The following is an 11,411-nucleotide window of genomic DNA, read 5'->3' on the forward strand; positions in this document are numbered from 1 at the left end:
ATAGTCGTCGATGATGGCGTTTGTGCCGACAACTCCGTGTGTCGAGAGCAACATCACCAAGCAGGCCCACACCACTAGGCGCCTAGTCGCGCTGAACTACAGTAATCAAGGAATGAGCCCTCGGATTGCGAGATCCTCGTTTCGCGAAGAGCTGCGAGCAGCATTCGATCGTCGTCGTTGCAAGAAACAACTGTCGAGAACAGTCTGCTGTGGCCCACTCGCACAAAATCGATTCATTTCCAAGTGTCACTCTGAGTGAGCCTTCGTTCCGGGTCCGGCGCAAGTGGAACTTGTAGAGCTCCCGTGGCCGGCGACGCAATCAAGAATTAGCTCAACAGAGTGAACTCCTCTCTAGCCTCGTTCCTGAATAACGTTGTGCATTGTCGGCGATGTTCCTCTGGGTGGTCTTCGTTGCAAACGAGGGTGTCATCACGTCGTGCGAAAAAAAAAATTCACTCACGGCCGGAGCTCAGCGAATGCGTCGCTGATGATTCTCGTTTCCGGATTGTCTTTCGCTCGGAGCGATGTGGAGCAAGTGAAGGAAAAACGAACGCGTCAGCGCGGAACGGAACGAGCTCTCTAGCAAAAAGATGTCCGTCTCGCTGGCACGATTGTTGAACGAGAACGACCTTGGAAACGCTCCATGTCGAACGCTTCATTAGTTTCTTTTATAATGTGGTAGAACAATGAAGCAAATTCTGGGTTCGCGGCATATTCCTGCCGGAGAATTATTTCGACTTGCACCAAGAAAGAGTTCCTTCTCGAACTGAGATTTCCGAGCTCGAATTCTCGAGTGGAAGTAAGTGAGTGAAGACTAATGAATTAGAGACACCGCAATTCAAGGTCTAGGGGATTGTTCCTTGCTGGATTCAAGAAAATATGTTTCGCTTAACTGCCGGAGACTTAATCCACGAGCCCGCCAAGCCCGCTCGAGAGTGTTTTCTGCGAAGGAAGAAGGTGCTCGACGAAAGTTAGCGAGTCTCGAAGGAGTAATAAAAGCGGGATGTATGTGAGAGAATACATGGAGTCGAGCGGGGGATTCTGCTCAGCCGGATCATTGGACGATTTGGGTGGAACGATTTTCCCGGAGGATAATTGACAGGGAAGCACCCTGCCTCGAGCTGGTGCAGGAGCATTTTGGACAAGTCTTCGACTTGCAGCGGCGGAGTTCCGCTGGATATTAGCTCCCTGCCATCATTTCCGACAATGGGGGCCCGGATATCCGACGGTGCGATTGGGGCTAAGCGTTGGATCACCAGAATCGGAAAGACTTTCACTAGAATCCAATCATTGTTCGTCAGAACGCTCTTTGCGGTATTCAGGATGTGTCCGGGCTCGTCAGACTGCGGGGCTCCAAAGGCTCATGCGGGAACGACTGGGGAAGGAGTGCACTCTCCTTTTCGGCGAGGGCGAGGGCGAAGGAGAGGCCGATGGCTTCAAGGAGCTCGCACAAACCAAAAAATAACCCAGAGCCCGTCGGTCGAGTAATCGAATGGTGTCGGTGCCCGGTCACTCTCCGGACTCTAATCCAACTCCTCGTTCACCTCAATTTACCTTCATCCAAAATGTGAATTTCTGGAACCAAAGGATATAAAGCGACCTTTCCTGACTGTTTCGACTCATCCTCTTTCAACGTGCAAGGTACGATGAGACACTTTCGGCTGGCGTGACCGGTGACAGCTCCCGCTCAGAGATTAGGTGGGTTCGCGGATGGCGGGTTTGAAGGGAATACGGTCCCCGCAGAAGGGTGTCGTGGGAGAATCGAGATCGACTGCAGTGCGACTTTCGCCCAGTTACCAGGACAACGGGGTGAGATCTGTCCTTTGCGGCTAGGTGGTGCACGCGGTGCTGCGTCGAGGAAAATTTAGTTTTTCCTTTATTTACCGAGATATGATGATGGATAAAAATTACGTGCAGTTCCGTCTCTTCCGTCTAGCGGACACGGCAGATCAAATGCCCCTCTGGTTTAACGGAAGAAACCTGGTGCGGTGGTGAGATCCCGAAATCGTGATCGCCGCTATTCTTCCCGTCCTGTCACGCTAGAGTCCAGATACGCAGGGGACATCTCGTGTATTTCTGTGAGGGAACGCCTTCGATGATATCGAAGGCGAGCCAAACGAGCGCCGGACTGCGGTCCGCCCGCGAACGGACCAGCGAACGGGACAAATAATGCATTCAGCGGGGCTTCTCGCGCGGCTTGATTTAGGCGAAAAAAATCTCCGACGGAACAATGCCTTCACAGCTTCCATCTTCTTTGAGTCGGAAGCCGATGGCGGAGAGAGCGTCGCAGCTTCTTCGCCTATGTGTATTAGCGTACAAATATTGCTCTTTCTGTCGCGCGGTCGGAATACCAGAGAGGATACTCTGCTGCTACTCGGTGGATCAAGAAGTTTGTCAGACCTTGGATGGGATTACCGAGCATCAGGAAGTGGCTTTCCAAAGTCAGAGACCGTGACTCCCCGCGGTCGTTTGGTGGCTCCTCCCGCAGCTCTCGAACCGTTACTTCCCGCTTCGAATGCCAGGAGGAAATAGAATCAAGAAGCTTAGAGTTATCCGCGATGAGCTGCTGTTGTGCCATTATTTCATTCGGGACGAGCATCGGATCGAAACGAGTAGTGCCCAACTCATGAGGCTCGTTTCTACGAACCGGAAATGTGCTCCGGATGATTCCATCGAGGAAGTCGAGATCAGCCGAGGCTATTCGTCGATATCTCTGCGGGTCTCGCTGTCGGCGATGCGTCTTCTATTTTCCGAAAAACTTGCGTGTCTGTCCAATCACGGAAACTTTCCGAAAACCTCGCCAAACGCGACTCGATCGATGCGGGCGAGTACGGTCGCAGGTGGTGCGCGATCACAAAACAACAGGGGCCTCCGATACCGGGCTCGCTCAGCGACTACCGAGGATTGTCCTTGAACGAGAGATCCGGTGTCATCCCACATTCGCGGCGGCCGGTCTTTCATCGAACGACGAGCACTCCATACAACCGACCTATGTGATGACAGGATCGGTTCACGCGGTTTTCCGGCGATAAAGCAAGCCGGATCACTCTTTGCTCAGCTAGGTCGGACGGTGAGAGTCTTGCCCAACTGACAGAAAGCCATGGAACATCCTGAGCGGATATCTCGGCAAAGGCTCCCCACGGGGGAGACTCTTGTCGAGTTCCAACCCACGTAAGGGGACGGTCTCCCTGAGAGAGGGCGGGTGATAACTTCTGGCCAGTCGAAGTTTCCCGCCCCTCATGATCTGAAAAAAAAATCTTAATGGCGAAGAGGAAGACAATCGGTCAGGAAAACTTATAAGCTAGAACAAACATCCCGCCTCGGCAGTCTAAAAGCATCATAAACAGAATCTGTCAACCGCACACAAGGGATATTGAATCGGCGTGATTGTGGGAGGCTTCGTTCCTTGCTGTCGATTGTGAAGTTTCTCGGGGTGTTGTATCGTCAGTCGTACTTTCAAATTGTTCAGCCGACTTCGAGCGCGAACGAAATCGCGTAGTGGAAAACTTGCGTCTTGAAGTGCGCGAACATCCTTAGTCCACGGTAGAAATGTCGCTGTTTCTCAGCAATTCCCTTTGTGGGACATTTGATTCTTTCCGCGACCAAGTACAGGGGCACGTACTCACTGCTAGAACTATGTATAGCCTGGGCGCCGCGTGACTTCTTGAATCGCAGTGCGGACTTTGTGAACAAGCTGCAAAGATTCTCTGAGCAACTCTGTAATTTCGGCAAAAGTTTCGGGTACTCACCGGTTTGCGACTAAGTAAGAGCTCTTTCGTAGGGGCGATCGTCGTCGTGCGAGCTGAAATCTCATCATACGACGAACCCATGAAGATTTCCGACTGAGCTCCCTGTGACCTGTGACAGTCTTCGAGGCGCTTTTGCGATGCTTCCGAGGATCAATCATCGGGATTAGCTTCGGACCCCGGATCCATCCAATCGAGAGTGTAAAGTGTCCCTTTTGTATAACTGAGCTGACAGGAGTCGACTGACAAGGCGGGATCCTGTAGCTACGAAGTTCTTCCGGCCTCCTTCGCCGGGGATCGCGTAATTCTTTTTAATTTGGGCTACTCTGATACGAAGCTGAGGCCGTGGAAAATTCCTTATTGTGTCAGAGAGGAGTTCGCGGAGACTGCTGTTGAACCGCTCGAGTTTCCCTCCAGCTTCCCGAAGTCGCTATTTAAACTCGGGTGGGGGAGAAGGGTCAAATCTCGCCGCAACGAAGACTTGGTCTCGCCGGATCATTTTCCTCAGGGAAGTCGATCGCAGTACCGCAGGGTCGTTGCGAGGCTTCCGCTCAAACCGCGTTTCCGCAACGGTAATCTTCTCAAAGAAAAAAGGAGGCAGCGCGATGCACATCTGGCAGCTGGGATCGCGATCGTGGTGAATTCGCTCGAGAGAGACCTCTGCTCGTAGGTGTACGATTTCGGTTCCACGAGGTAGCGGTTGCCTCAGTTTCACGATGGCTCTGCATTTCGGATATGGGGTCAAGGGACCCCCTCGGCAATTGCTCACACGCGGCGGGCTCCGTGGCTGAAGTTAGTGGGGTCTGACCCGCGACCTCAAAAGCTCTCCGCGTTGCCACGGACGGAACCGTACTGATACGGATCCATTCCATATTACTCTCTCCGGGCTGAACCACAAAGCTAAACTTCAATGTCCCGGATGTCGACGCGGGGGCTTCTCGCGCATGGACCCGGTCTCCAGACTCGGTGAATCGAGTTCGGTACCTGCATAGTCTGTCGGCCATCGCGATCCACGCCTGGCCAACTCCCGTTTGAACGGCTACGTTGCGGAGATGTGCATTTTCTCACCGGGGAGTACGCGCGCTAGCTCGACGTTCTCCTCGTTTTACGGCTGCGTATATGGTTGATGCAGTCTGATATCTTTATGTCCTGTCTGGACCATGAGATGCTCCTCTCCTCTGCAAACACCTACTGCGGGAGGAAGAAAAATGGAATCTCCGGACCTCCGTTGAGGGATATTTCTTGGAGCCCCGTTCGAGGATTACCTCGATATTCAAATATTCGAATCTGGTTTGGAGCAGCTGATCCGTGTGCATGTCCATGGGAAAGCCGGCCTGGTTCCGGCCCACGCCGGGCAACATTGACGAGGAGTGGACCTAGGTTGCAGGCGCGCGGGCATCGCAGGCTCGGAAGGGTCCAATGCCTCCTCATGGCGTCTACGGCGGAGTTCGACCGAAACCTTGGCTGGAAGCCCGATCGCTCAGACGAGCTCGCGCCGCCCTCATTAGGTGAATTCTTCAGCTCTCCCCATTCCGATTTCCGCATTAGAAGCGGGTCCTTGAGGCATAATCCCTCGTCAAGCGAAACTACAATAGGCATCGCTATGCCTGACGAGCCCGCTCGAAACTTCCGCTCGCCACCATTTCTGTCTGGGAACGTTGCACGATGGGCGTAGGGAAAGCGAAAGCTCCGAGAGCCCGAAAACTCGGCGCTACGTTGCTCTTCGGCCTCGATCGGTTCCGGGTGATCTCTCAGACTCGCTATTCAACAAGCGAGACTTGATTCCGTAAGCGACTCGCCGAGGTGGGAAGCATCGAGCGCTTCCCTAGCTTCGCTACTCGAGAGGGAAGCAAGCAGAACGATCCTCCATTACGGTCGGCATTCATCTCGACATGCGTCGCTGCACAGACGAACTTTGACGAGGGCATCGAGAATTTCGGAATCCGGCGAACGAAGCCGCCAACCACATTAATGTGGACGCCCCGTTTTATACGCGGAAGCAATGAAAGTTAAGCGTATCGAAGCCGACATCGCAATATCCGCGGAGATTTCTCTGCTCACGAGAAGAGCTCCGGCCCAGATGGACGCGGCGAGAGGCTTGCGTTCCGGGTGGGCCGATAGCCCTCGTCGGTTCCAGCCGGCGGGGTCTAACCGATCTGACAGCAACTTTATCCGCTGATGATCAATGAGAAAATCGAGCGGTCATGTATTATTTACAGGGTGCCCAGAGAAACGCGGCCTTCTCTCCCCCGAAAGATGTGGAGCTGTTATCTCAATTCGTCGCAACGGCTGCATCGATTGAGATCGAGGGATGTTCATCGCTCATGCGAGAACGAACGTCGGAAAACAATACCATGCTGTTGATCGCGGAGACAATTATTGCTCTTGTAGGCGTAGAGGGACCATATAAGAAGCGGAATCTCGCATTCTTGTTGAGAACGTTCTGATCGGCTCGATATACTAACTATATGATAGTCTGCGGGAAGGCTACCGAGGTTCGCGGAAAACACGCCGAGAGATGACCCGACCCGTGCTTCTACGGCTCAGGTACAGAGAATGGTCTCTGAAACTAGTTATCGAGCTCGACTCGCGAATGCACCACCTTCATGGAAGGTAGTTCATCTTGAATAGCCCTCGACGGAAACCGATGAGCGTTCTACTCCTGACACTGACAGGGACTTTTGACGAGCTCGGCAATTTCGGCGCACCTCAGCGATCTCGAAGCAATGGCATCTGACGCCATTCTGAAAAGTCCAGATTCTGGCACATCTTTCAGTTCCAAGCAATCTCCCGCCTCGAAGTCCCGGAGACTCCCAATTCTCCGACCACAGACCCGATCCCCATGCGGATCACCGCTCTCTTAATTCACATATTTGACATTCTTATGTCGATTGGAGGATACTCGACCTCTTCCTGAGCTATTCCTTCTCGGTGGTTTCGGCTGCAGGGCCTGATCAGAAACTGTATGAGGCCGAAGACACGGTAGAGACACCCTCTAGCAGCAGGAACGATCATCCTCGAACCATTTTCCCGAGCCCCCAAGATCGGGAGCGTGAGAGCCGCGCCTCCTGGGAAAGCTCTTAAAATATTTGTCTTTTTCTAGTCCCTGGCGATGCCCGCAATGCCTTTGGACGAGAACGAGCAGCGCGTGAGGCTGGTCATTCTGGGTGGGCCGAAGGTAGGCAAGAGTTGCCTCTTGCGGAAATTCCTCTTCAACACATTTCTGGACAAGTATCGACCGACGGTCGAAGATATGTTTTTTAAAGAATTCAACCTCGAAAGCGTCACTTTGAAGGTAAGAAAGCGTGAAATGCGAAGATAATTCCCCCCCTCCCCCAACATTCGGTTTGTTCAATCGCGGGCAAACGTCCCCTCCCCCGCATGATACCCGTACCGAGCATCGTCGTGATGGGATGCGTCTCGACACGAGTCGAATCAGAGAACATTCAGCATGGAGAATAGATCCGATCGATACCGAGCTTTGGGCAAGGCATGCAGCGATTCGTCTACATACCTATCTGTCCTGTTCCAGGTTGACTTCCTCGACACTGCTGGAGACAATCAGTTTCCAGCGATGCGCCGGCTGTCGATCGCGAACGGTCAGGCGTTCCTGCTGGTGTACGCCATCGATGATCCCAACTCTTTTGATATGCTCAAGCAATCGTTCGAAGAAATCCGGGAGGGCAAACCCGAATACCAGGTACGGGATCGTGAGCCTCGGGAAGTTGCCAGGTCTCGTATAGTTCGCGTCTCGGGGCTGGTCTCTACGGCATGCATAATGCGATGACGTGACAGACATGGACTTCGCTCTGATCGATCGCTAGTCGAAGAGCGTTTCGAACAGCGCACTCCGAAGCCTCGGAGGGCGAAGATTACCTGTCCGGCAAGAAGTAGGAGTAAGAGGCGCAGAATCGCGTTGCGAGGACACTAATTTTTCATGAATCGTTTCTCGGAATTCGTTGAGTGCCTAGAATGCGTCCATTGCAAGCTGTGGGAAGGTGCGAGGGCGCGTCGCTACGCTCCTTGCGAAAAAGCTGCGAGTTGCTTATTGATGGGTACGGTGCATGCCTCCAGAGGAGAAATATTCGGAGAGGCGAAACTCCAACTCGAGATGGAAATGCTTCATTCGCAAAATTCCTCTCGAACTCTCTGGATTTACCCGGAGGGAGTCGTTACCGAGGATAAAGTCACAGGCTTTGTGCGAAAACAGAGCGTATCTGAATGCCGAAGGAGGGGCCCGCAAGCCACCGGCAGGCCTGTGAGCGGACGTCGATGCTCGCGGATCCCTTTCGGATCTTTCCTCCGGGGAGCTAAGCGGGAGAATCCCGAGACTTATAATAATCACATACTGGATAAAGCTCGAATTGTGCGTAATAAAACGTCTCACTTCTACCATCAGGATCTTCCGATTGTGGTTTGTGGTAACAAGAACGATACCCCAGAGCTGCGTCGCGAAGTCAGCAAACAGGACGTCAGCGAGTGGCTGTACTGCGAACTCCCTCGATTGAAGACGAAGCTCGTGGAGTGCTCTGCCAAGGACGGTGAGTTGTTTCTCGTTTTTCCGCCGCTTTCCTCTCTCACGGCCAATCGAGGCTCTTAACGAGGCCGTGTTGCGGACACACGGAAGACGGACGTGACTAGCGACGGACGTTCCTCTCCCCTCGACGCTATAAGTCAGCGATTTTCGGGCGACTGGCTACCAGCCGAAGTCCGAACTCAACAGTGCGATGAACGGCGGCTGGGGAGAGAAGATCATTCTCCAGTCAGGAAATGTATGCGGGAATCCAGACAGTATCCCGGGATTCTACGAAGGCCCGCGTCGCGAATCGGACGCCGCACGTCTCTAAAAATGACCCCAAATGTAACGAGGGGAACTTTCTGGATGAGGGTCTCGACCCGCAATTGTTCTGGTGCATTCTCCTCCTTCTGAACTATGCGGCGGAGGTCTAGAGTTTTTGGATTCCGCGACGCAGGCCGGCCGCCGGTCAAGGTCGGCGGTCGGACACTACGCCTCGTGAAATGTCATACGAAGTGAGCTCCCTACAGGAGGAGCTCCATGCCTTCTGCGGAGTCGTCCTTATCCGCGTTGCTCCTCCGAATTCATTCACCTTGCGTCTAGACGGCTAATAGTTGTTCCCAAGAAGCTACAAAGTACATGTTCAATTCCGGATTCCGGCGGAAGTTTGCACGGCCCCCGTCGGGTCCTCTTGCTGCGGAATTCTTGCGACCTTGACTAAGTGAATAATCAGACGATGCTTGGCGAAAGAGCCACAAGCAACATAACAGTGTCCCCGCAAAAGTCCTTTCCTGCCCTATCCTGCGACGGGGCGTGTCACCCTTCGATGATCCCGAAGAATCCGCGAGCCGTTGTCTCCGACGGGGAGAAAATCACCGCGATTTGCAAGCAAAGGAACACGTTGTGCGCGGCCGGCAGAGTCGAGAGCCTGAAGTATCCAAGCGTAGTGGAGGAGAGCAGTCTAATGCTCTCTCTCTCCCTTTCCTCCTCTCGGGATCGGATCATGAAGATCCCCCCGAACGTTCTCCGACCGTGGTAAGCAATCGAGGATTGGAAATTGAGCTGAATGTACTGTCAACTGAGGTCGCGTGTGCTTATTCCAGGGAACAACGTGCAGGAGGTGTTCCGCTCGTTTATCCCTCTGTCTGGGATTCAGCTCAAGACCTTGGTAGAGAGCGTCCCTACGACCCCGCAGCTCCGAAGGAGATCCTCGGTACATCTACCGAAAAGATTCAGCAGCCCCAAAGAGCAGCTTCCCACGGTGAGTTAACTTGCCCGAAGCTGGGCTGCTCGCTGCCACGTTGACAGAGGAGCAACATTCCGTGTCATTCTCTTCCGACGGTGATATGCCACTTCGCTGCGGAGTTTGGGGGTTCACTTATGCAAAGCTGTCGTCGAGCGGGTGCGTCAGTCCTCCTGTCCACATTTCCCCGGCGAACGAGCTCCATTCGAACGGGAACAACTCCAACAGCTCCGCGACTTCCCGACTTTTCCAGCGCGGCTTGCATGCACACTTCCCGAACAGAATAATCTTTAGAGCTCGCAAGAATTCGCTGCTTGTCCCGTCCACCGATATAGCGCATAGGCTCAAATCCTCTACGGACGGCCTCGAAGTGCGAGTTTCGCCGGCGGCGGTGGTGAAGGCATTCGTTGAAACGACCATGTCCGAGACTTTCTCGAACTGAATCGGAGCTTGTTATTCGTTGCAGGAACCACCGTCCGCCCTGCAGAATTGTTCGGCGCTTAAGTCCAAGCCCAGATCAAGGTCGCTGATTCGTCGGACGAGTAAAAAGAACAAAGTGAAGACTAATGACGATTGTACCGTTTCCTAGGCCGCTCTCCCGCAGGATGGCGGGTGAAGTTCTCCTTGTTATTACGCCAAAACCAGGCGGAAAGGTGAAAAACAGACGACAGAAAACACAACGGGGATTTTCGTGGAGCTTCTCAAACTAGGGTTGGAGGAAGGAGGCGCAAACACCGAGAAAAAGTTGAACTCAAAAAGAACTCGGAGGAGAATGAAACGAAAGCACCGTCCCCGCACTCCGTCTCAAAGTTCACGAGCTCTGCGGAGCCATTTGAAGCTGCGCATCTATTCGGAATATGTCTTCGTTGCACTCCTCTCTAATATGAAAAAGAGGAGTCGAGCCGAGAACAGTCGAGTCCTCTTCCGGGAAGAAGCCCGTTCCTATCCGATGGGGATCTCCGGAACAGTTCCGAACGGAATTCTAGCTGAACGAATACCGAGGAAATCGCGACTCGATCGATGCCCAACCTCAAAGAGACGGTTGCACAGATGCCAAATGAAATCGCCTAAAAGTGATCTAATGAATGGAACGGTGTGTTGCATTTTGCCGGATTTAGTGCAGTACGAATGAGTGTCTTCTGTTGAGAATACGTACGATGACAAGAATCCGAATCGAGAGCGAAGTTGTTTCTGTTCTTTCTCCTCTCTCAGAGAAACAAATATGGCCAACCTTGCATTTGAGGATGCAACACGGCCAAGCTCTAGCTGCAATGTGATACAAATATGGATACGGGAATCGCGCGAATATTCGGCGTATTAAGGTTGCCTCGCGGTATATCCCATGATTTATATCATGATCCGGGGCTCGTGGCTGCTCTACGGTCAAGAAGCCAACGAAGGCCCTTCTTTTCATCATCCACCTTGTTCTGCCGCCGGCTACACAGCCGGGTCCCCATGTTGGAAGAGAGAGAGAGACTCACCCTTCGTGGTAACCGAGAATTCCCAATACCCTCCGGTTCCTTCACATGAGCGGGCGTTCCCCCTCGGTTCCACTTGCACGACCAATTTATCCGAATCGATAAATAATTCGAATCCTCCACCTGGTCCAATACCTTCTCAATACTCTGCATGCAAACGGATAGCCATGTAATTATTATCAAATAATCCTGAGACAAGGCCTCGCGTCGAAACTAGCCAAAGTTGGAAAAACTTTCAAGAGATGGCGGAGAAGCCGAGTATTCGAGTAGATATCGAGGTATACCCCATCGTTGAGAATCATATTTTGAGCTACGTGAAAGGAAGGAAAAGCTCCTGAACGTGTTGATGCAGCGAACACCGAGTTCATGTAGAGTGCTGTCCGTCGAGTGTCAAACATTTTCACCGAGTAAGCCCAGGGAAAGAATTA

The 11,411-nt window shown here is 52.9% G+C and overlaps 1 protein-coding gene across 1 annotated transcript; it reads left to right on the plus strand.

The window, feature by feature from the left end:
- The first annotated feature begins 1,468 nt into the window (after positions 1-1,468).
- On the plus strand, positions 1,469-10,094 carry LOC100900774 (GTP-binding protein Rhes). The gene is made up of 7 exons (XM_029111087.1): positions 1,469-1,641; positions 6,850-7,041; positions 7,279-7,446; positions 7,718-7,722; positions 8,001-8,287; positions 9,366-9,523; positions 9,972-10,094. The coding sequence occupies exons 2-7, from the start codon at positions 6,859-6,861 to the stop codon at positions 10,092-10,094; spliced, it is 924 nt and encodes a 307-aa protein (XP_028966920.1). The 5' UTR covers positions 1,469-1,641; positions 6,850-6,858.
- The last annotated feature ends 1,317 nt before the right edge of the window (positions 10,095-11,411 follow it).

This window comes from Galendromus occidentalis, unplaced genomic scaffold (genome assembly GCF_000255335.2).
Source record: "Galendromus occidentalis unplaced genomic scaffold, Mocc_1.1 scf7180000077233, whole genome shotgun sequence".
NCBI lineage: Eukaryota > Metazoa > Arthropoda > Arachnida > Mesostigmata > Phytoseiidae > Galendromus > Galendromus occidentalis.